This window comes from Corvus hawaiiensis, chromosome Z, assembly GCF_020740725.1.
Source record: "Corvus hawaiiensis isolate bCorHaw1 chromosome Z, bCorHaw1.pri.cur, whole genome shotgun sequence".
Lineage (NCBI taxonomy): Eukaryota > Metazoa > Chordata > Aves > Passeriformes > Corvidae > Corvus > Corvus hawaiiensis.
The window spans coordinates 22,646,457-22,672,674 of NC_063255.1; the positions used below are offsets into that span (position 1 = coordinate 22,646,457).

The following is a 26,218-nucleotide window of genomic DNA, read 5'->3' on the forward strand; positions in this document are numbered from 1 at the left end:
CATAACCATTATTACACAGAAAAAAGGTTTTGTTTCATGTAGCACATTTCACATTTGGGTTAAATCTTGCATCACATATTCACAAGCAATATCTGAAAAAACTTGGGTCTGAAATAACTTCCCAGGAAAGATAAAATACATTCAAATAGTTGGCTCAAAATGGATTTAATGTTGACCAGGACATCAAGAACGTCAAAGGATACCTTCCAAACCATTACAATCTTATCTTTTCTCATTTGTGCCTGGAAGATAAACATCTAAGCACTAATAGATAATCTTTCTCAATCCTATTGGTAATAGTTATTCACAATTATAATTAATTATAGTTATTCATAATTGAAATATCATTATTTGTAATACTGAGGGGCAGCATAAAACCAACAACAGAATGAAATATAGTGAGGCATGTGATTTTCAAGAAAAGAAAAAAAACAACCAGGCCCTGAGCATGGAGACTCACAGGAAATCCCAAATGTTTTAATATTCCAACAAATTCTGACATTTGAGACGGTAGATGCCTGATGCAGCGTGGGTACCAAATCTCACCACACTACAAGAGATCCGGCTGAAATAATTGCATTGCATCTCAAGTTTCCAGTACTAATATATTCAGCATCAGGTCAAGTGTCCCTACACTGCCCTGAGGGTTCATGCTGAAGACCATGAGCAAAACGCATTCGCTGTCAATGAGTGTGTACCCAGTGCCAGGCACAGGAGCAGGCAAAATTCCCTCTCTCCACGCACAGAAGTGGATGGTATAATCTTCTGTTCCCACTTATGCAACCCCGCCAAAATATTTACAGTCTAAGATGTTCTGTTAGGACTGTGAAAAGCCCAGCTTTGGCCGTATTTGTTCTGATGGAAAATGCAAAACCAGAGGCTGTTTTAAGGCTTTCACCCTGAGAAGTAAAGCATAAACCCAACTAAATAAAAAAGGATGTGAAAGGACAGTGACTATCTGCAGGGCTGATGGAAAAGCAAAATGGATGCAAGCAACAGAGGGCAAGCATGCCTCGAAGAAATGAGAGGGTAAGTCCATGATTTGCCTGAGGAAGACATGGACTGCTGAGCAATGAATACACTTGAATTAAAAATCGAGAAATTAAATGAAAAAGCAATCAAGGGTAAGAACGAAGCACAGTGGAAGTAAGAAAATACAAAGCTTTGCACAATGATTATGTCCAAACCAAATCCAGCAAGTGTAAGAAAGATCAGGAAACTCCAACTGGGTCAAAAATAAAAGACCACGTTACCAGGTCATCATCAGTGGCCACAGAGGTCAGTGGTCAAGGGTGTGATCCACCACAGCTGGGGCTGTGGGGAACGTGGGTGCAGCACAACCCAAAATGGGAACGCTGAGCTCTGGGTTTGGCTTTTTACAAATGGAGGCAAGACTGAACTTTGTACCTGCCCAGACACATGAAGGCCAAGCAGGTGATTCTTTCCAAAACACCAAAGAACAAGTTGATGGCATTTCTTCTCTAAAAGAAATGTCACAGCAGTTAAACCACTTTGGATGAAAGGGTGTTGAATGCTGGGCGTTGGCAATACTCAACCATTACTCCGTCAGACTGAGGGAACAGATCTGTGTAAAATGAGGATTTAACCCAGATATTCAGCCAAATACACAAGAAGAGTTTTTTGCATGGACAGAAGTAAGCCTGGATCTTCACACAACGAAATTAGACTGAAGGAAGCTGTTACTGGGTACTATGTGAATTAGAATCAGGATTCAATTGTCTCTAAATTTAATTTAGTCAGTGAGGATGATGGCCACTTTTTGGCTGGTAAGCGGGACACCTATAATTTGCTGCTCCAGGGCAAAAAGTTTCTGGAGAGCTCCTACAGCCCAATACAATTCAAACCAACCACAGGGTGGGCTTGTGGACACTGTCCTGGGGGGTGCTGGGTGGCCACAGCCACAATAAAAGGGGCAAGTGTCTGAAGGCCACCCTGCAGTGACACATCTCTCATGATCTGAGGTCAGGAAGGACCATGGTGTAACATACCACCCCATGTGTGGGACAATGCAATTTGCACATGCAAAACACTGAAATAATGGATGCTCGTTACCTTAATTTACTGTCATCTGAAGAGTGAAGAAGGACTAGCAGTGCACAGACCAGACCAGCAGGTGGTTTTGTCATCTCAAAAGCAGAGGTGAAACCAAACAGTGCTAGAAATACAGCAAAGAGGGAGCAGGGATACAGACCCTGCTGGTTTTCTGCATCAGGGCCACGGGGAGCACTGCCAGGGAGCACAAGAGAGAAAATAACATATCCTCACACTCTGGTACTAAAACTTCAGCCACTTGATGCTCTCTCCTTTAAAAGCAAATTAAAATTATCATTTTAAAAAACCCCAAACTTTTAAGCAGAGGAAGGAAAGGTTTTTGGATTCAGGAGTATTGCTTAAAGCAATAAACAGCAGCAGTGAAAAATGCAATGGGATGACCAGTGGGATGGGGTGACTGCATCCAGCCTCTGGATGGAGGAACATCAACGTGTTGGAGCCAGTCCAGAGGAAGCCACCAAGACGATCAGAAAGATGGAGTAGCTCTGCTGTGGGGAAAAGCTGAGAGAACTGGGCTTGTTCAGCCTGCAGAGGAGAAGCTTCAGGGTGATGTAACTGTGGCCCTTCAGCACGTGAAGGGAGCCAACAAGAAAGATGGAGAGAGACTATTTTCAAGGGCCTGGAGGTACAGGATAAGGGGCAGTGGTCTCAAACTGACAAACGGTAAATTTAGGGTAGATGCTAGGAAGAAATTTTTCCATGTGAGAGTGGTGGCACAGGTTACCCAGAGCAGCTGTGGCTGCCCCATCCCTGGCAGTGTCCAAGGCCAGGGTGGATGGGGCTTGGAGCAGCCTGGGACAGTGGAAGGTGTCCCTGCCCATGACAGGGGGTGCAATGGGATGAGCTCTAAGGTCCCTTCCCACCCAAACCATTCAGTGATTCTGTGATTCCATGACTTTGGAGACAACTGAATTAAACTATCAGCCCCTTGTTGGTTCTGCCCCCTCCATCCCATTCCCAACATGCACCCCTTGAAGTGCTCTTGGGAATACCCTGTAGCAGGAACAGCATAGATGGAGTCTCATCATTTCCTGCTGTTCTCGACTGGATCTGGCCCCTTTAAGGTGATGTCCATATCCTGTAAAGACACATTTTGTGCTGTTCTATACAGTTTGAAGGCTTTGCTTTGTTCTGAAGTTTCCAGCACTCTTCTCTGAAGAAAACCTCAAGACACAAACCCCAGACCTGCCCAGCTCCTTGTCAGGGATTCATCAAGATGACTCACAGGATACATGTAATTTCTGTGGGGTAGTAATTCCCTCTGGTTAGGACTGGAGGCACAGAGCTGTGTGACCAGAGAGAGATGACTCACTAGGTGACCTTCAGATTACGCCTCTTGGGGAAGATATTTAAATGGAAAGAGACTTTTAACACAGGAATAGATGGTCTTCAGTTATGGTTAACACTTTCACAGGGTGTTATAAGCAGACGGGAGGAGGACATGACAGGGATGGAGCAGGAGCTCTCAACTGACCTGAGCCGGCTGTAGTTAGGACAAAAAACCCAGTTTAGGACAAAATACAACTTAGGCCACATGTAGCCTCCATGGTTAGGACAAAAAACCCAGTTTAGGACAAAATACAACTTAGGCCACATGTAGCCTCCATGTCCCCATTGCAATTCCTGCTGTCCCTGCTGTAAGTATGACATGTCTAAAGTACAGACTAAATCATCTCTCAAACATGTTGTTCAGGTTTATTTTCTCTGGGTTTATTTCTTATTTGTCCATGCAGTACAGAAAGTGATCACAAATTATCTTACATGGTAAGGAAAGAGGAAAAGATGCCCGGGAATAGATTTGCAACTGTTGAATAAAAGCTGCCTCAGATATCCAAAAATTGTGGGTTTACCTCAAGTCATGAGAGTCTGTTATTAGAGGGCACACATACATAAGAGTGATGTTTTATTCTCATTTAGAAGGTGTAAAGCTTTCAAATAATGCAGGCTCCCTGCATGGGAAGGTTTGCTGACTCTTGCTGTGTGATTCTTTGAGATCTTTTATTTGCCCCCTGGCAGGCCCTGGGGTAATATTTGCTTAGAGTCTTTAATAGATTTGGAAATGTGCTCTCCTCACTCAGCTGAAAAAAAAAAAAGACGTTTTAAAGGTGCAGATTCCCTTTTTCAGCTGACACTCTCCCTGTGCAGAAGTCAGTCTGTTAGAACACCCAGAATTTAGTGAATTTCCTGCCAGAATATTGGTTTATAGCAAAGTATTGCTCTGATATTTTTCCCTTGCCAAAGGGAAGGACTGTCCTATTGATCTCTCCCATGCTACAGGTTGGGAGATGAAGACAGATTTCAACATTTTTTTACCGTAGTGGCAGTTTCCTGATGTAATCCAGGATTATTCCCTGCTGGCCAAACAAGAGCTGACAAAAAAAGGCCAGCCCTCATATGAACATCTGATTCAAAAGAAAATTCAGCTGAAAGGCGAGCATTGGAAAGATGAGTCAATACAAAAGCAAGTGGCAGCTCTGGATTTAAGCAGAAGTCCACAGCATTTAACCTACTTTAGCAGATCAATGCAGTGGATTTTTAATCATCACATTAATCCTAAAATAAAAATAATTACCCCAGAGATCCGTATTAAAGTCGCTTAACTATATCTCATTTCATCATCCTTTTTACTTGGGATCAGAAGCTACAGAGACCAGAGCTTCCCGATGTCATTTCTCCAGCTCGCAGTTTGACTCTCCTGTTAGGACTTCAGCTGCAACTACAGGGATGAGGCATTGGCCTGGGTGAGAGCACCCACATCCATCCCACTTGGGAGAAAACTGAAAAAGGGCAAAAAGAAAGGTGGGCACGATTCTGCTTTCCAATGACACGGTATAAAACTGCAAAGGAAGGAGTGGAGAACATTACACGGTGGGTGAAAAATGTGTGAATGCCTAGAAATTCAATCACTGCACTGTGTCCCCTTCTTCCAGCAATGCCAGGAGCCCATTAATATCTCATAATGGGAAAGAGAGGATTTTGACCAGAGGCTGGGCCCCTTGTCAAATTTCACTGAGCAGAGTTTATTTCCTGGAGTGTCCTTTCCTGTCCACAGTCCTGCCACCCCCACAGATGCTCTGGGAACACGGCTGTGGGAAAGTGCAGGACCCCAAGCCTCCATGGCACCCTCCATGGACAGCCTCAGGTGGGATTTTATGGCCATCAAACCAGCCCATTCCCCTCTTGTAAGGGCAAGTGGCATGGCATAGCTTACAGCCATGCAGCAAACTTTTCCATCTTCCTCCCAGAAAAGAGTGGCTTTCTCGACTCTGCTTTTTGGGACCAGTCCTGAGTCTATACTGTTGCTGGCATTGTGCCCAAGCTGTTTGTTTTAGGTCACATTTCCCTGCCTTGCTGGCCTTTACTCATATCCACCATCTTCTTGCAGAGAAAAGAGCTACCCTGGTGTTATATTTAGACTTAAAAGCACTGTACATTTACTGAAATAGTACTTTAGGGCAATTTTCAGGTTTCTCCAAACACACATGGGAATTTCTTCCTGCTGCCTTGGGAAGAGGCCATGGGGCCTGCTATTGTTGCAGGTGTTGGGATGCAGGCAAAGGCTGTCATCAAACAAGCAGCACATGGAATCCGAACGAGTAAATGGCTGCGGGTTCAGGCAGCATCCCCAAGCTACAGCTTGGCAAGTGGCACCAAGGCTATAAATATCCCACTTCCCCTCTCTAAGGAGCCTCTCCAAAGCCACCAGGTACAAGTTATAACATGTCCAAGGAGCCTCGTAGCCAGAATCAGCTTCTAGCAGGGGGCTTAAGACCGGAGGTTTGTGAAATCCAAGTGTAATTAAAGGTTACAGCTGCCCCTGCATGGAGCTCACTGGCAATCAGACTGCCCTGGAATGCTCACCACAAGGTACTGCAGGGCATTAAGAGGGAGGGAGGGAAAGGAAAGCTGGAAAAAAAGTACCTTCATCATAATATTATGGTAAAAATGCAGGCCGCTGCTCAAATCACCTTTCTGTCACCAAAAACTTACAGCCCAAGACTGCCACATCCTGCATTTTTATTTCCATGGAGGATGGGAACTGCCAATTCCCAGCAGAAAGGAGCTGAGGTGCTTTTTATTTTCCCTGCACTGAGTTGGGAGAGGCCTCTATGAGACTCTTTTCACATGATTAATTAAAAAAAAAAAAAAAGGAAAGAAACAAATAATTGGAACCTGGAATTAAAAAAAAAAAATACTTGCTCATCTCCCTACTTGAGATTCTTTGATGGCAGAGGGTTCAGAAACAGACTTTCTCCTTGCCGTCCTGGGAATTGGACATCATCAGCCTTTTTTCATTCCCTGATGAAGACAGGAGAGGCTCCCAGGACATGAGGCAGGACAGAGGCAGAGATCACTCAGTGGAAGAGTTTTTGTTTGCATCTTCTCATCATTTTATCTTTACTCTGCCATTTTTCATTTCAGTTTGTACTTGGGATTTATTTTTCCTCTCTCTAATCATGTTCCAGTCATTTTGAGTTGGAAAGGCAAGGATGGGTAGGGCTGCCAGGCCTCCAGGACAAATGGGAAAAACTGAGAAATAAGGCAAGATGAAATCTCGACATGGCCATGAAGTCATATTCTTAACACCGAGGAAGCTTAGTACTACCCTGGTCTACCCACCAGGTTCCTGACGCCCTCCAAATATGGAGATTTTATACCTCCTCAGGGAACCATTTTCTTTAGAAGTTACCCGTTGTGGTTAAATCCAAGTCTTTCCTGCTACAACATTTTAACACCTTGTGAGTTTTTACAGAGATGTATTTATTGCTTTCTTCAGGTAAGATTTAATTTGGGTATTTCAAGTCAGTTATCCTTTTTCCCCTCAATTATCTCCAAGCCAAAAAACCCCATGTTTTCTACACCTCTGCTCACCCTTACTCCTTCCAGCTGAGGAAGTCACATCTTTCTGGAGCTGGGGTGCCCAAAAGTCAAACAGAGTCCCCCAGACAAGGCCTTGTGCTACACAAGTCTCACAGATTGCTCTGTGGCTAAACAACACCCCTGTCTATACATATTAACATCATGCTTGCTTTTCCCTCCCAGAGAGAAACGTTTGCTGATTTGCCAGCATTTTGCTTGCTCTTGGCACCAGGCAAACAACTACATGAGTTGCAGGCAAGGCAAGAACCAAACCATTGATCTTTCCTGGCAGAATGCAGCTGAACTCCAGTAAAAAATTCCACAGCAGCTGCCTACACAGCTGAAACACTTACCTCAAAGCATGTAAGGAAAACACTCCTCTTCATAAAATCATGCAAGCTGTAACTTCTCAAACTAGGTTTAAGTAAAATAAACTCTGGATGGGTCTAGGTTAAACACTTATAGATCCTCACCAGTGTTTGCTGTGAAAAGAGCATTTTCAGGTCAAAGACTGATGTGCTCTACAGTGAAGCAGTCTCAGCAGCAATTCATAAGAACACAGCAGTGAAAACATGAAGGGCTCTCATGGTTATTCAGACCACCAATACTGATTTTAGGAACTGCGTTTGCATGTTTGTTTCTAAAGACATTGAATTTTCAGCAATGAACGTGCTACCTTAATTCAACCTCTTGAGCCATTTCAGCCTGAACTTACACAGAGTGGGAAGCCTGTAAGGCAGGGTTTGACCAGGGGCAAATAGTCAGGTGGTACAAGTCTGTTTAAGTTGAATAAAACCCTATATTTTTGTGACAGTTGAGGATTAAAACATAATCCAGGAAACTCACAAAACATTCTGCCTAACCTTCTCCTGCATTCGTAATCCAACAGATATTACAGATGCTGGATGCACCTTCCCAGACTTACAAGATATTATTGTCATTAGCTGAACACTGAGAAGTGGTCTGAACTGTTACAATGCTTTGCCTGGAGCCCCATCTCCCCTCAGTCCAATCAGACAACTTTTCCTATTCCCTCCAATCCCCCCTTACCTCTTGAGATAGTTTCTCCCGTAGAGGATCTGCTGCAGCAAGGTGACCACAGCAAAGGCGCAGATGAAGATGAAGAACAAAGTTCTGTTTCCCAGCAAATCACGGCTTGACGAAGGGTCAGTGTATCCCATCGTTCTTAAAAGCCACTGAAGCTTCACTGGGTAAAATTCAATTCATCGCCACCTTCATGCCCTTTCTGCTGGGGAGCAGAGGGGAATGCCTGCTGGCTTTTCTGTGAGCAATCCAAGGACAAGGTATCCCATTGTTTGGCCCTGCTGCCCCTTCCTTGCCCCTTTTGGATGTTAGCTCCAGGACTGTGCGCAATGGCTTGCTTCCATGGTAAAGTTTCCAGGAGATTTAGACGTGGGTAACATCTAAAATCATCTCTCAGAGCTCTCTCAGCGCAGGCAGCCTGTGCTGTGTGAGAGGCATTCTGTTCCCTCTAAGCCTCTCTTGAAAACCCGCTGCTAGCAATTATCTCCTTCAATCCCATTTTCATATTCCAGATGGGGGAAGCTGCTCACAAACCAGAAAACTGCAGCCAATGGCAAACACGGGGCTCCGGCAACCTGCGTTGGAAGCACATAGTCATCAGCTCTTCTCTGCTTCTGCTCAGTGATTCCAGCGAAATGTTCTCGCAAGGAGACGTGACTGGGGCATGCTATTATTGAACAAGCATGTAACAATCATGAGGATTTCATTCAGAACCCTGCAGGGAAAAAAAAAAAAGAAAAGAAACACAGCAGCAGTGGCAGCAGTCAGGCTGGTCAGGCTAGCAGGAAAGCTGCATTCTGTGTAGCAGCGCGCCGTCCGTGCCGTGGCTCCGGTGCTGTGGTATTTGCATGCAGAATGCAGAGCCTTCAGTCACACACCGCTCACTATTTGGGCTCCTCTGTTTCCCCTATTCCTCCAGAGTAAGCATAAGCAAGGTCACTGTGCATCCCTTCAAGGACAGAGCTCTCAATGCCTGCATGCTGATTTATTGGAGGCTCTGAGTAGCCTCACAGCCGCAGAGAGGGAGCCTGCTTCTCAGTGCAAGCTCTAAGAACCATTCATTTAAAGAGACAAATATTCTGATTGTTCCTCCACTAGACACAGCTCTCTTTTGAAAGGGCAGAGCAACAAGATCTTGTTCACAGCCATCGTAACTCCTCTAAAAATCCCCCATTGTCAGGAGTGGCTCAATTCAGCTCATGGGGAGTTTTGTCGCCGATTTCACTGCGAGCAAAATCTGCCCTGACCCTAAAACAAGTTCCAATGAAAGCTTGGAACATCCAATGAAACATCCATACTAGGAGGTTGTCTTGCCCCAATAACAGATGGGAAAAGGATCTTGACAACAAAATGAGGGGGGAAAAAAATCCTTTGTCTAAAAGAATAGGAAGATTTTTGTGTGAATAGATATTCCAACAGTTAAATCAGCGTATGCAAAATGTTCTAGTGTGCCAGCAGCCCAGCTGTGTGGAGCAGCAAACGGGGAGTGTTCATGGACTTCGTTTCAGCTGTAACTGGTGCTTCACATGAAGAATGGCCAAAGGTAACCTTGTGCAACGCTTTCAACACAGTGCTTGAAAACAAGGCTAGTCCTCAGCATGACCTACACAAATTTAGGCAAGAAACACAATGGCTAAAACAGGCTTTGCCTTTCCTAATTCACACAAGTGTTTAAGGTAGGAAGCTGGTCACCCTGAACTCCCGCAGGCTGGAGACCAGCACTTCAGGCATACCTAACTTTGCAGAGAAGGTAGAGGGATTCAGCCCCTGATATGACCTGCCCCAGTGCCTCTCACAGCCTCCCACACCCCTATTTCTGAACCATGATGAATGCTTTCATTATCACCTTGCATATAAATAGAATGGGGACCCCGGGTCAGATCAAAGATTATCCAGGGAAAAGTAGAAGCAGAGGGCAAGGACGTACTGATACTTCCTGGGAAACACTCTTTGAACCATGTGGTTCAGGGTCCTCCAGAGCCAAGAAAAGAAAACCACTATTTAAGTTAGAAAAATAACTCAGTGGGATGCATTTATACTGTACTGGGAATAATACACATACCAGGGGACTGCAAGTTAAACGCTAAAAGTAGTTTCCCTATGTCAAAGTCCTCAGCTCTAGGGCCAAATACGTTTCTTTTAATGATCAGTTCATGTAAGCTCACATCATAATGAGACTGTTTTCCTATAGGAACTGTACCATTTAGATGGATCTAATCATAAATCCTCTCAGGAAAAGGAAAATCTGTATGGCCATCAAAATTCCCAGGCTGAGACCCCATAAGATAGTACACAGGCAGATTTGTATGCAGGACATGAGTCAAGGCTAATAAGTTCAGATGTGAGTGAAAATTTACTTGATGCTTTGAATTGTTTGGTTTCTACTGATAGCTTTGAAAACTCTGAGAAATTTGCCTCAGCTGCTCTGGGAGTTATTTTACAATAACAGCAAAGTATCAGAGACTAGAATTTGGCTTCCTGTGACTTTCTATCGGTGTGACACTGATTTTTCAGATTCTTGTATCACTTAGGTTTTGGTGAAAACACTTTCAACATTTCTACTTTTACTCCACTCCATTCAAAGGGATTTTTTTTTCTTGAGATGTCTGCTGTAATGCACCAAATTCCTGAGCCTAGCAGATGCTCTTTCTCGTGGAGTGATGGTCAGCCTGAGCTGCAGCAAACAGCCCATGTATCCTGTCAGGCTTTGATTTTCTGTGTCCTCTCATCATTCTCTGCTATATCAGGACTGGCCAGAAGATACAGCACCTGAGAGACCTATGAGCAGAAGAGCTGCAGACACAAAAAGCAAAGTACAAAGGTATCTATAAAAAACAGGAAAGGTTTTCTGTGCCAGATTTGCACAGGCATCATTCCTGACGTCACATGCCAAAGAAATCTGTTTGCTGCCCTCAGCCCAGTGCAACACCACTGCAGAACTGGAAGCAGACCAGCTCCTTGCAGGCACAGATAAATAGGATGTCTATTGACAAATTTTCACAGGATGCTCAAGTGCCTGCAACATTTATTGCGAGTGAAACTGCCTTAGAGTACAGCAGAAAGGCTGAATGAGCAGTGTCAGCACTCATTCCCGGGGCCCTTTGAGAGATCCACTTGTAAACTACAGGCCTCCTTGAAAGCATCAGGCCTCTGCAGAGAAAAAACAAGTATTTTTTTAAAAATAATTTTACACCCTGCACTTAAACAAGCAACAGACAACAACAGATCCCCTCCTGAGAGCCTGAGAAGGATTGGAAAAGCCCTCTAAGACCATTGAGCCCAACCATTCCCCCAGCACCAACAGGTCCACCACTAGCCCATGTCCCCAAGTGCTGCATCCACCTGCTTTTATAACATGTCCAGCAGGATAGACACAAGCTCAGAATGGGTATTCCTGCATCATTTCGTGGAGCACAGACTTCAAAGTCTAAAGCAAATGTGGCAAAATGGATCCTAATATGAAGCTGCCAGAAGCAGTCAGTCTTACACGTGTCTGGCCTTTATTTGTTGCATGTGAGCTGCTTGCTAAATATCACCAGAGATAATCTGTCACAAGAAACTCCTCCACCCTGAGCAGCGAGACTCTGTGAGTGCTCTAACACAAACACAAACATATTCCTTACAGTGACACCCTCCAATGGGAGCTCATCATTTGCTCTTAAGCCCCAATGAATCAGATTTGGATTTATTTATTTTTTAGAATAAATTAAATATCAAGGACAAAAAGGTCAAGACCATGTTACTGAAGCTCTACATGAGGAAAGATGGATTGGCAAGAGGAGAAAACCTGGCAGGAGTCAGACTCTACTTCTCTTGTGGAGGGAATAAGCTTATCTCACTCTCTGTCTTGGAAGGACAAAACACAGCCCTTACTACTGAGCTGCAGTTTATTTTTTAATGCAAATGAACAAGAAAAAATTAACTTTTGATAGGCAGGTCTGATTGGGAATTTTTATAAGTATCTTTCACTGAACCTATCATTTGAATCAGTGTTTGACTGATCACGCATTCTAATTTCAGCTGAAAGCAAGGGCATTTGGTGTCTGGGAAAGCAGATCTGTCTCTTGGTTGTTTAAATCATGGAACATATAACCGAACATGTTAAATCCGCAGTATCATACAGGTTCAGGGTAAAACAAGATATGCTTCACATTCCCCTTCAGGATTCTTTCTCCTCCTGCCTGCTCAGCCACTCTCATCTTCGTGGCTGTGGTTCAGACCAAAGAACTTCACAGCCAGCATTGCAGAATACTATGGGCTGTAAAAGGTGTGAGAAGAACATTTTTTACACCTCATTCCCCCCCCTCCCCAAGTAAAATTAAATCATGTCTATTTACAGTTTCTACAATGCTAGTGTAAACTGCTAGATCCTTGATTTTGCAGAGCTGGCACATAGGTATATGGCTGGAAGGTTCTGCTGAATATGAAACTCATAAACATATGCTTATCAATATTAATTCTTTTGCAGATATAAAACATGAATTTATTAGCATAATCTGATGCTTAACACAGTGTCTAGTCCCCCATCATTGCCACAAATCTGTATGTCTTAAACTGAGACAGTGAAGGAAGCTGAAAGGATTCAGCTAAGATGTGAGCATTTATTTTCTTCTGAGTTGGGTTCAGCCTTGTGGAGATGACAGTGGCTAATTGGCACCAGGCTCCTACCTGTGGAGACACCTGAATGAGAGGACATGTCCTGAACAGAACATATGGTCTGTACACTGGATATACATTACATCATCTATTGAACCACGACCAATTTACTCCTAATTATGGGTCACATAGGGCCCCATATGTAAATATAAATAATCCAGTGCATAAAATATCCCTTTTTTACACTGCTGACACCATCTCTGTTGGAAAAGGAATAATGTCTTCCTCAAAGGAATAAGGTCTTCTGGCAGGAAGCTCTGATGCAGAGGCTGCCGTGGCTGCAGTGCTGTACATTTACTGTTGACAGTTCCTTATAGCAGAGCCTGCTAAAATGAATAGCAAACTGCAAAACTCAGTGCTAGGGACATCCCTGCTTTCCCAGTGACATTTCCAGATTCCTAGAAAATACAGGAAGTTAAGTGTGATTGTTATGGTCCTGTTCAGGCTCACAGCCCTGAAAGAAACTGAGAACAGTGAAAGCCCAGACTCTCTTCAGGGAAAAAGAAGAAGGACCAAAATTCATTTACAGGAATTATCAGTAAAAAATATTAGTTTGAGTTTGGAGCACTGCATGGGAGCTCTGGGTTTAGCACCAAATCAAGAGGACTGAGATGCTGGCAGAACAACAGAGGGGTCAAAGGTTTTCCATGGCCAACTGTTGGTCTCAAAGAAGAAACATGATCCTGGCTCTATCCCAAGCAAGTCATAATTCCCACCTAGTTCACTAAATCCACATTTAAAACCTTCCAGTGAAAGTCTGGAAAGCACTGGAATCAGTGGTACTCACTTTAATGGGTGTTGAAAGATTGATACTTCTCTTTGATGAAAATATTCCAATATTAACACCACAATAAGCAAATATTTCCCATGACCAGAATAAGGATCACGCATTATCTAACACTGAAAACCATAATTAATAATTATGTCACTATTTTAACAATACATTTTTTCAGCATAACTGAAAACATTAATAGATACTTTTAAAAATACATACTATGGCATATAAAGTTAGATTAATTCACAGAGACAGTGTATCAGATTTTGGAATATGTTTTTCTCTGTCAGTGAGAAGTATTAATCAAAATTGATGCAAATGTGAAAAGGAAACTTTTCCTCAGAACTATCAGCTAATTAAAACTTTGAAATTTTTACGCTATTCTTATAATCAAGGTGTAAAAGAGACCTATTATAGAAAACTATTCAGGAAAAGCTACAAGGGTAACTTTTAATCTCAGTTCTGCAGTGATTTTGTATTCAAAGGAATGAAGTATATTCCTTTTGAATTAACCATTGGCTTCAGTTCATACGACCTTTCAAGCAGACAGGAAATTGAGCCATTCCTCATTATGCCCTCCAACAGCACTGATTACAAAGCTGGCTACACACACTGCTAACTGCTAGTCTACCTGTTCACACAAGTTACTCTTCTAGCCAAAGCCAACATGTATTCAAACATATCATTATTTTTTTTAATAATCCATGCTAGTCCACTACTAGTTCAGTCCATGACAAAACTATTAATTAAAAAAAAAAATCCATGTGGCTTCTGTGGTCTTCAACAATCCCTGTTCTTCATGGAGCATATTGAAATTTGCTCTTCTGGCACTGTAGAAATGTCCACTGGAACCTGGACAACGAACCTGGAAGACAGACACCTCTATCCCTATGGCACTGTGACCAGGCACATCTTTCTACCCCTCCTGGGGAAGCGTGGATTCAGCCTTTAAGCCCTGCGCAGTCTTTGGTCCGACCTGCAAGTGGCCACAGAGGTGGCTATTAATAAAACTGGTGGCCTTTTCAAATTCCCTCCTTTGGATGTGTGATCTGCCATGAATGCCTGGGTCATGCTTTCCTGTGTTAGGGTAACAAACAAAGACCATTCCCGGAACAGTCAGACACTGCAACGAGGCATCAGCTGAGTCAGCTCCTGCCATGGGCATTTATAATTTATGCAGGCAAGAAGGAAAGGTGAGAGAGGGATTTATTACTCCCTCTGGCAGACAGCAGGAATTGCAATTTGGAAGCTGTGTTTGGTAGCATGCAAACAGCTCAGCTTGCAAACCAGTGCTAAACCCAGACAACCATGGTCCATTTTGCTGCCAAACAAGTTTGAGAGTCTCAAGGGTAGTGCCACCCACACAGATGGAGAAACTCCATCCATAGGCAGGGCCTGGATCACCCCTGACCTCTGCCAGCAGCTTGGGCTTTTACAGCACCATTACAGGCAGTGCTGGCATGGGCAGGGAGATGGACAGCCACAGCCAAAAGGGTGTTTGAGCATCTTCCTCCTCTCGTAATGTTGGGAGTTAAATGAAAATCCTTGTTTGGCTCTTGACTGCAAATGACTTGTCCAGGGCTATGATTCAAGTAGAGATTTACAGTGAGATCTTAAACTCAGCCTGGTCTAGTTGAAGGTGTCCCTGCACATGGCAGGGGTTGAAACAAGATGGTCTTTAAGGTCCTTTCCAACCCAAGTTGTGATGCTATGATTTATGATGACCCCACTGATGTTAGATATATTTCAACTAATTCCAGTGCTGTATTCCACATATTTCTCTCTAGAACAGAACCATCAGTCAATCCATCAGTCAGAAAATTTTCCACTTTTATGCACAGTCTTTGGTGGTGGTGTTGACCTCTTGCTGGAGACCCTGCAACATGCATTCATGTAAATAGCTGAGTACAGTCAGTTGGAGGTGATTTTTTTCTCTAATAACCTAAAACGGGGAAGACAGAGTGGTAGTTTATCCACAGCCAATATTAACATCCAACACTATATGTCCTACAGGATCCAGTGCTCTGCAAGCAGATATTAAGGAAATGCCTTTGACAGGGAGAGACATCCCCAGAAGAGTGGGGATGAGGAGAGGGAAGCACAGCATGGCATTCAGCCAGAATAGGGTTTGGTTTTTTTTCCCCGAACATTCCCATCAGCATCACCTTTATTTAAACTTCACTTTCAATCAGCTTTTTTATTTTCTTCCAGGTGTATCCGGCAGCTCCTCTGGAGCTAAGAAATTTGTGTGTGGGTTTTCTTTCACGCACTGTGGGTAGGAAGGTATGTGGGAACTATAATTCAGTCACTCTAAATCACATGCAGCTGAAGCTTGAAAGAAAAATAATAATAAATGTTTCAGATTGTCAGGCTCAGTGCAATTCTCAATCAATTAAAGCTTATTTTAGCACCAGGGCAGTTTATTTTTATAATGTTCTCCTGGCATTTTGATGCTTTCCTGTTACCATGTAGCTAAAAGGTCTTGCTGGGAACAAATTACTCTTGGTAAAGCATTCTCTAAACTGCAATTTTAGTTTCCATCAAATGATAATAAATAATATTCACAAGACCAAACAGCAGCAAGAAAAGGGCTACTGGCAGTGAGAGAGAAAGGTATTGGACCTGGGTGAAGAAGGAAGATAAACCTAGGGCTCAAGCACAGTAAAACCACGGTTGTCTGGGCTCAGAGTCTGCCAAAGTATTCTTCAATGCATACGACTTCTAAATGTAATTCAGTGTGTTCAGACATTAAACAGTGAAAAGTCACCCTTGAAGGCATTTCTGCATCAGCTTTCTGCTCCTTTTCATGAACAGTTAAAATTAAATATTGTGTCTGCATTTAGATCTGCATTTCGTGTTGTTATCATGGTTCCCCTTTCACAGATATGGATCACCCAAATCAGAACTTCTCTTTTGCTGCACTTGAGAATTTGAACCACAGTGTCAGATTCACTTGGAAGGTTTCAGAGGTTCAAAAGTTGCTTAATTGATGAGGACAGCTCTTCCCTGATGCGGCAACAAAAGCCATAACTAGTAGTGTTTGTGGGTCCTTGCAGTGCATGGAAGCAGCTGCAAACAAGAACAATGCTGCCATTTCACCTCCGCTGGAATCACAGACAAAATATTTGTTTAATAAGAGGGGCAATAATCACAATAAGTTGTTCTTTTTTTTTTTTTTCCCACTGTGGCAAAGATATTAGGGAGGATATATCCTAAACTGTTGCACACTGTCATTATAAACTGATTCAACTTTTGCTCTGAGCTTTACCAGGCAAGGGAATTAAAAGCAAAGTGGAAAGGGTGTATGAAGAATGTCCCTTACTCCTTTTTAATTTACAGATTTCTAGCCTCCTAGTTGCTCTTGCTTTTCCTCCTTGGAGCCATCCCTCACAATATACTGCTCCAGGTAGAGGTTTTCTGTTTTCCTTTCCCAATTGGAAAAATACACCATATCAAACACTAAATAATAGGAAAATTAAGTCCTTCCAGCACATGAGAGAGCTATGGCAGGGTCATCAGCTCCCCTCTGGCAGCTCATGCTCAGGTGCTATCCCCTCACCTCGGATACCATTACAGGTTTGGCTCGGAAATCCAAGGAAGCTGCAGTTCAGATCTGTACATTCAGCATCCTTCTGGGCAAAGGAAGGACAAACCATTTTCCCTCAGCACGTCTCCTTCCAGCTGATGAAGCAGAACCAGCTGGCACTGCAAAAATCAGTGTTTTCACAACAAACACTGTGCTGTGACACATCACCTTAGCTAAGACAGTCAGCACAGGAATACACACCTTGCTCTGGGCCACACACCTGGCAAATCCCTGCAAGCTCTGATCAGCCCTACACAGAGCACAGTTCCAGACTTGAGTTAACCAGCTGCTGCCTGGAACGAGCAGATCACCTCCACTAAAATAAGCAGAAAAGCCATTAACTCTGCATTCTATATCCAGTGCCTGTCCTTGCAATCTTCACTCTCCCATCACAACACATCTGTGCTCCAGAACTTAATGTGTTCCTGTTAACAGTTTTATCTCCCCAGCAACTAGAGAAAAGTTACACAGCTGCAAAAAGTTATAGTTCAATATCCATCCAAGGTGATTTCAAACGACAGCTCTAAGTGTTTCATACCCCACTGGCTTTAATAGGTTACTATTATTAAATGTAAAAGTTTCAATTAAAAAATCATTAATTTTTTTTGTACTTTTGTGGAACTATCCAGTCTTTTTTTCCATGTAAAACCCCAAACTTCCCCCCAGCATGCCAAAAACCTAGTCCATATTTATCCTCATTGGAGTGGGGACAACAGCCTTAACTATCATTTGCTAATTAGCTGTAGGTTTGGGCTCAGCTCCATGTTTTACCAGGCTTCCTTCCTGACTTCAGGCACAGGTGCAGCACAGTACTGAGATCTCCAGGCTAGCTTGGCAAGGTAGGACAGGACTTCTCTGATAGCGTGGCTGCTTTCAGCACTTGAACTGTGACATCTGCATGCTGAGGGGGAGTCATCTGCCACTTAGTCAGCTCACCCCACACTCCACATACAGCGCAGGTGGATGCTTTGCCCTCCTCAGCATCTCTTCCCTCATTTCTGAACCAGCAATCATAGCATTTCCTGGCCTGGCAGGTGTACTGCAGAAGGAACAAGGACAAATTTCCACTTACTGCTTAAAGGCAAAAAAAAAAAAATAACCCCACTGCCTTTTAATATATGATTTTGCCAGTTTAAGATCCTAAGATCTTGCTCTTGCAAGAGTAGGATCCACCTGATCCTGAGCACAGGATCCACTTCCCTACACAATCCCATCTTCAACTCCTTGACATGCCTGCTGAAGATAGGCAAGTATCATACACAGCCCATGGAAACCAGGAAATCTTGGGTGTTCATAGCACTGAACAGAAATGCACCTGGACTCCCACCATCAATGAATGTGCCTACATTCACCAAAACCCTCCAGGCACCCAGCTGAGACTGAGTTAACACACTCCATAGAGAAAAACAGCTCTTTTAATCCCAAAGTGTCCCAAACATATGTCAAATGCGTCACATCCCAAAAACACCTTTTTCTTTCCTGAGTATGGCAGGAGCCTTGGATGACCATTTCAGCTGCAGGTGGGATGGCAAGAGGGCCAAGTGTGAAAACAGCAAGGAAACAAGCTGATGTCAGGTAAATAACATTAGGAAGTGAGCTATGATTGTTTTCCCCTTGATATTTAATCCACTGAAAGTGCCAGTCTTAAATCCAGCAAATGCCACTGAAAATCACATTTCCTGCAGCCACCTACCACTGAAGGGGGTCAAAGCTGCAGAATTTTACCCAGATTTCCACTTTTACTCTGGTTCTCCTGCTTCTCTCCCATAGCTACTGTAGATGATCATCAGCAAATGAATAAAACATACTTCATGCGAATGGAACAACATGTGCCAGCTTTGCTGCTGGCATTCTGTCCACATGACTAGCACTCTCCTTTGCTAACCCTTCTTCCCACTTCTGCTGTTATCCCTCCACTCACAGACGAAAGGAAAACAAAGCAAACCTTGGGTACTTCTTCCCCCTCAGTGATATCAAAAAATTATCTGGGATGAGGAGAAGGGGGGTGTTACATTTCCAGACAACGTAAGAGAATCAGATACTTCAAAATAACAGGTCTCCAAGAACTGGAAGATTTTTAAAAGCAAGGAAAATGAAATAATTTGAAACTATAAAAAGGAAATGCCCAGTTATACAGAAAGTAGCTTTTGGACCTCCCTGTCACAAGGCAAAATACTTATATTCAAGAACTCCTCTGATGATCCATGCAAAGATCACTGACAGCTTCACAGACTGCATGCAAACACCTCAAAATCACTGTGTGAGCCACTCATACTTCCCTCAGCTCAGCTATTCTGTATTCATCTGCCAAGAAGGTGAGAGACAGGGACAGCTTGCATGACCTGAAGCATTTATTATTCAGTATTATTCCATATTTTCATGTTCTTCAGTAAGATGCCCGACCTCCAGGTTACCCCACAGGGATGACAGGGAATGACGACAGGAATATAAAATGAAAAAATACTAATATTTGCATAATTTAGCCCCCTGGATGAAATCTCAGAATGAAATCAGAGGATCTAAAGATTATTAAGAGAGTCTGCCCTGTTTTTTAGGTTTATTTCACCCTTTGGCCATCTCACTTGGCTGCAGAATAAATATCATCTGCTGTGGCAATAACAAACACAGTTTGCTGGAGCTAAAGTTCCTGGTACACTACTTTATTTGCCTTGAACACTTCCATAAAAGGAGTTAGAATGCCTGCAAAAGAAATCTTCATTTATTGCACCATTTGAAGGCTAGCAGAGAATCCCTCAAACAACAAGCAGCTAACAACTGGGTAAATGCCAGATTTCACTGAGTTGCGCCAGGGATGTATTTGGCCATGTATTTTTTGTTTGTGCATCCCCCATAAAGTTGAATCATCAGGCAAATTCTGCTTAATCAGAGCCTGAGCCAGTACACACTTAAATCAATGAGAGGCAATCTTGATTTCCAGGGGAGGAATGGGAATCTAAATCACTTTATTATCAACTCAGACTCACTTTTTTTTTTGTTCTCACAGCAAAATCTACTGCTCAAGTGGCTTTAACCTACCCGTTACCATCAGTAATAGAGATCCTTAATCCAGCAAGTGGCCAAGCACCACCCACAAGCTTTTAAAACCCCAGGGAAAGCTTAGAGCAACCCTGGGAAGCATCCAATACCATACTGGACTGATAAGTAGAATAGCTATTTCAAGCTCTTTTCCTTATTTGTTACCATCCCAGATAAAAAGGCATTAACTAATTATTTTAATTGCACTTTTTGTAGTATTTCTCATGGGACCTGGACTGCAGCTGCCTCAGCTTGATCCCGTCTGGCTGGGGGATGGGATGCTATTATAAAATGTGTTTTCTCCAGAGTGAATGGGGCTTTTTGCTGCAGCTGTCTGTATCGAGGTGGGGGAGCTCTTGGAACAGGTGTGCGGCACAGAAATGCTCTCTGGTTTGGAACTACCTAATAGACTCCAGCAGGAAAACTTCAGCTCCACAGGAGCAAATCCAGTTGAAATCCAACCCCTCCTTTTTTGGTGGGGAGGATACAATGATTACTTTTAAAAGAACAAACACCTTTGTGGGACTGATACCTTGGAAAGGTATTTATGTGGTTTTTTTCAACCAGAATTTTCTTAGTTTCTGGGGGCAAAATGTTGCAACGGTTTGGAAGAGTCATGATCTCACAGGCAATGAATTATCTGCAACAAGTTTCAGATCACTTATGGAAAAATATGCTGTTAGGAATGGAGCGAAGGAAAACACCTCCACAGGAACCTGATTAATCAAGTACAATTGGCAGCAAGCACAAGAGACTGTGCTCTTTAGAAGATATTTTTTAGTGCAGGTGAGTTTCTGCTCCCTTCCAAGTGACGTTGTCCCGTTTTCCCTGCTCCCATTCCTGTTTCAGGCCTGGTGGAACTGTTGGTGTCTCAAACCCCACACTCATTTTGCTTGGGCTCCACTCTTTTACAGATGCTTGGTGAGAGGTAAGAGAGGAAGGTAATTGGAATTTCCATTGGTTCCAACCAGGTTATCACTGTTAAAAATCTGGGTTTCCTTCTGAAAATCCTGCTCAGGTTAAAGATGAGTTACATCAGTATCAGAGGCACTGAGGTGGGTGTAAGACATTCCCAGGAGCTGGTCAGATCCTGTTTTGCAAAGGTTCCATGGTATCATCCTGTTCTAAACTTGCTACTGGAACATCTTTGTTCAGGGTGGACTGGGGGGGGGGTGGTGTTTCCCCCCATCATAGTCAGAATGTGATAACCAGAAATGGACATGACTCCTTCTCCGTGATGGATGTTAGGGAGTTAACTTTCCCCTCTTTGTTATTTTAGTTCATTTTCTGAAAATAACAGATGTGCCCAGAGACCAGAAGAGGAGCTTTGGGAAATATTGCTGTTTTTTTCACTAAACAAATCCTGACAAGTCGAACATCCAAAGTACAGCAGCTCCCTTCCCCTCTCTGACCTTTGCCTCCCAGCTTGGGGAGGTTGTCAAAGGCCTCTCCTCCTCCCCTCACAATTTCTGCGTCTGCAGCCTGGTCTGTGCACTTGCTTGCAAGTTACCCCAGGGTAAAACAGCATCTCCTGACTCTGGAAGAGACTAAATTATATCGTTATTTTATATTTTAGATGCAGATAGGGTTTTCTTTGATTCTCGTACATCTGCACAGTTGCTTAATAAAAGTGCAGCATCTGGTCTAATGGGCACTAATTAAAAATAATAATAAAAAAATATATACCACTTTCTCAAACAGTTCCAACTAGCTGTTCCAGACTACATTATTTTATGGAAAAGTTCATGGTGTGCCAGGGCAGAATGGCTTTTTAATGAAGGAAACATGAAGCTGCATCATTACAAGCACTACATACTGGCTTAAACTGGAATATCAATGGAAAAATCAAACCTGTCCTGCTCTCAGCCACCTGTGTTTGTTATTGCACTGCTCCTCATCTTGTACAGCATTAGTGTTTGCATGGGGTTTCCATGATTAACAGAGAGGTAATCCAGTTTAGTGTAAACCCAGCAGGAAAATAATTTTAAAGGTTAGTTTCCAATGGATCGGTTTCCCAACACAAAAACAGACCCAAAAAACAGGAGAGAGGGTGTGTGGATGTTACACTGGAATTTGGAGATGAAGGGTGAGAAGGCTGGACACTTCTGGCAGTGGTGCTACTTCCTGTCAGCTGAAAGTGTTTGCAGAGTGATGGCCTGAAAAAGTGACTTGTGGCATTCTCAAGCAAGCCCCACTGAAATCTTTGGAGAGCATCGCACCACATCTCTCTATTTTTGCACACCACGGGCTGGCTCTCCAACAAAGCCAGTCCACTTCAAGTAGGCAGGAGGACAAAGAAGTGTCACACAAGTGTCCAGGACAGAAAGCCCAAGACCAGCGTAGAGATGTAAGATTTTAAGCACAGGAGAGCTGCTGCTGCGCTGTGTCCCCTCGGGATGGGCATGTGGGGAGGGAGGTGCGGGGGCTGTGCTGGGCTGGATGTTGTGTAACAGAGCTGGATGTTGTATAGCTGCTCGTGGGCAATTATGTACAAAGTCACAACAGTGATGCTAGAAAGCTCCAGGCATCTTCACCAGAATTTGCTGGCCATTAATCCAGCAGAAGGCTGCTAATGGCATCTGATGGCTTTCTTTGTGCGACTGCTACTTAAGGCCACTCTGAAGGGCACAAACTCTTCCCTATTATAGAATGTGGGATTCAGGCAAAATGATGACTCTGAGTTTCAGAGGATGAGTTCTCAACATGACAATAAGCTAACGAGATGTGAACTTTATTTTTTAAGCCTTCAACCGTGAATTGGAAAGGAATCAACTCTTGAAAAGGAAGTATCTCTGATCAAAAATGAAATATCATCTAGTTAGAGGGGGTGAAAAATTCGTCCATGACATTCCATTACTGAAAACCCTTAGAACAACACTGATTATGAGCCTTACCCACTGCAAAGCTCTATTGCACTGCAGCTCCTGTGTGTCCACCCAGCATCCCTTCACAGGGAAAAGTGCACAGCATCCCCTGGGAAGTCCAGGGCATGCCAGCGTGCAGCAGAGATTTTTAATATGGGTCAGAAAGAGATGTTCCAGCAAAGGAAAACAGGCAGACAGAGGTGTTCTTCACTTCTTCCATGCAAAGAGAGCCCCTAGAGTAGGCCCAGGGGAAGATGACACAGATGATGAAAGGACTGGAGCATCTCCTGTGAGGAAAGGCTGAGGGAGCTGGGGCTGCTCAGCCTCGAGAGGAGCCCCAGCTGAGAGGGGCCCTCAGCCTTGGGTGTCCCTGGCTGCAGGGAGGGCTCAGGGCAGGGCCCAGGCTCTGCTCCGGGGCCCGGCAGTGGCACCAGAGCACCGGGCAGGGCCTGAGCCCAGGAATTCCCCTGCACAGGAATTCCCTGGGCAGTGACAGAGCCCTGAACAGAGAGGGTGTGGAGCTTCCCTTCCTGGGGATATTTCAGTCCCTTCTGGACACACTCCTGTGCCCTGTGCTCTGGGATGGCCCTCCTGGAGCAGGGAGGTGGCACCAGATGTAACCCCCTCTGGTCCCTTCCAACCTTATCAGGTCTGGGATTCTGGGATCCTGTGAAAAAGAGAACCAGATCCATCAGGTCCAGCTGGGCAAACTTTCAACATCCAGAACTGGTATCAAGCTTATGAGCCTTTCAGTCCCTCTTTGGGGTGAAGGACCTTTAGTGTGGTTATGCAATGGCCAATCCTGGCTATGACAACTTATTATGATTTGTTCCTGCCCAGCAAAAATAAGACACATAATTCATTGTGTGGCTCGGAAAGGGCTCACACAGCAATGCACAGCCACTGACTGTGAGCACTGCCCAAGAGCTGGCCTCACGTCAGGGGGCAATAGATCTTTCTGAGAGTCTGGACAGTCATCTGTTATGAGCAAAAGCAGAGCCCAGCTACTGATAGAGGCAAGGACTCTGCTTATCTTGATACTCAGGCAGCTCCTTCCACCCTCAAGGAAAGAGATCACCTGATTCAGGAAGGATGGTGAGCATCATTTCAGTTAGCAAAGAGATGTAGCTTCCCCGTACCTAAGGACAGTGATGTCAAAATTGTGTCACTCAGCAAGTGTCCCACTGCCTGCCTTCCTGCCTGTCCCCAGGAGGGACTAAGCCAGAAGCCCAGCATGATCCCTCCTGTCCTGCATAAGGAAAACTCAGCGGGAGAAGCCGGAAGAGGACAAGAGGGTACCTGGGAGTCAGAGGCACAACCACGAACCAGCCAGACTGAAAAATCCCCCATCCTCTGGAACTGCTCCAGCGCAGGACAAGGCTAGGAATAATGACTCAGCTCTGTCCAGATCTCTTAAAAACACACTGAAAACACATTCTAAATCACCTATAGAATGGTGGGATTTATGCAGGCTAGTGAATATCTAGAGGGAAATCTAACCAGCCTGTACAGCAAGTGAGTCAAATGCAGTTTTTCATTTGGCTTGCAGTCAAAAGAAGATCAAATTATGTACCAAATCATACCTTCACAAGTACACAGGACAGCAGTGTGGTTGAGAGCAGAATTTGATTGGAATAAAAGGAGTGAACTGGCCATTTCAATCCCTGCTGTGAGCATTCCTGATTAACACCAGCTGATAGTTTTAGAATAGTAGGTCTGAGGATTAAAGTATTATGTAGGCTGAAAACATTACGTCACATCCCTAAAATTACTTCTCTGTGTATCATTTAATACTCTGCATTCTCTTAGCTTCAACCCTTAGGTCCTCATTCACTAATGAGAATCTCCACCGCAAATCCAGTTAGGGTTACTCACTCACTCTCAGAGGCTTCTATAAGAGATTTTGCCTCCAACACTGTTTCATCATATTTTTTCATTTGTGCTCTTCAAATCCTACCTTAATGGTTTCCCTGGGAACCAGTGGAACATCCCATATGTAGATTAAAGAAAACTACAAGCCCTATTTTTGTTTTACACTGATAGTTCTTCATGCAAAATAGTAACTGTCCTGGGTTGCAGTGTATTCTATTACCATCCCCATCAGCCGTTGAAATCAGGTGGGGCAGTGTTTCCTTGCCTCCTCCCCCCAGACTATCTTGCTGTTAATTGCCCATCATTGTCCTGCCGCCTGACTCAGAGATAACTCCCTCCGGACTATCTTCTGTTAATGAGCCTAATCAACACTTGGCCTCATGACTCATTACCCCATTGTGAGATGCTCCACCCAGAGGGAGGAACCAAGCATCACATCGTGGATATAAGCTGAGGCTGAACACCAGAGACACCGGCTTCCCACTGGATTTCCAGAGGACAGGAGCTACACAGCCACCACTGGACTTCCTGAGGAAGAGCAGACTCTTTTACTACAGGATCACTGCTTCAGAGGACTGCAGCCACCATTCTACCAGACTGCTACCACCACCCTGCCTAACAGGGTGTCAGGTTGTACCTTGACTCTGTCAGTTTGACAGTGTTTTCTTTTACCTTTTTTTCCCCTTTTCTTTAATTTCCATTAAATTGTTATTCTGACTTGGTGCCTCCCACTGGTTTGTTTTCAAACTTGTACAGTAACACAATGTCCACTCACTCAAATATCTAAACTGCAAATAATACATTAAACTATCGGACTACCTTCTGACAAAAAAAATACTGCATTAAAAAAAAAAGTACTCAGATCCTAAAGTTCACAATCGCAACATCCCCTCTTCACAGGTTCACTTTCCAGAGTTTAGGCAGCAGACTACTTTACCTGCCTCTGCTTTGTTTACTGCAAATAATGGGAACTAAATTTTCTGGATGTCACATTACACAGAAAGATTTTTAAAAAAAAAAAAATCATAGTATATTAAAAGTGGCAAAAAATCTGATTAACGCTCTATCCTCATATCACTATTACATATACATCTAATCAAGGATATATTCTGTGCTTTTTCTGGTCCGAAATTTATAAAAAATTAAGTCCAGCTTGAAATGTGCCCTGGGACCCTTCAGAACATGACTGTGGTGCACAAAAGCCAGAATTCTTCTGATGGAATGTTAGCTCTCTCAGTGACAGATCTGTAGAAAAGCTGTTCAGAAGACACATGCTATAAACAGCAGAGGAGAGCAGACATCTCTGGAAAAGTTCATTGCTTTTTAAGGCATCCAGTCAGGCAAATCAGCCCTTGGGTGTGCTTGTGTCTCCTCATTGACTACGGAAAGCGCTTAAATGGCCAGTTTAGATATGGACAACAGGTCAATGGAGAGGATTCTGTCCCTCTACCC

At 43.7% G+C, this 26,218-nt stretch overlaps 1 protein-coding gene across 6 annotated transcripts in view; it reads right to left on the bottom strand.

Moving 5' to 3' along the window:
* The window catches only part of ST8SIA5 (ST8 alpha-N-acetyl-neuraminide alpha-2,8-sialyltransferase 5), a 69,284-nt gene that overhangs the window by 37,848 nt on the left and 5,218 nt on the right, over positions 1–26,218 (bottom strand). The window contains exons 1-2 of one of the 6 annotated variants that reach the window (XM_048292927.1): positions 24,478–24,501; positions 7,984–8,692 (exon numbers count right to left, since the gene is read on the bottom strand). The exons of 2 other annotated variants lie outside the window; for them this stretch is intronic. In XM_048292927.1, coding sequence (XP_048148884.1) covers positions 7,984–8,114 — 131 coding nt within the window. In that variant the 5' untranslated portion in view covers positions 8,115–8,692; positions 24,478–24,501. Of the gene's footprint in view, positions 1–7,983; positions 9,303–24,477; positions 24,502–26,218 lie in introns of those variants that run through there. 3 more of the 6 variants (XM_048292925.1, XM_048292924.1, XM_048292928.1) reach the window with 3 other exon arrangements.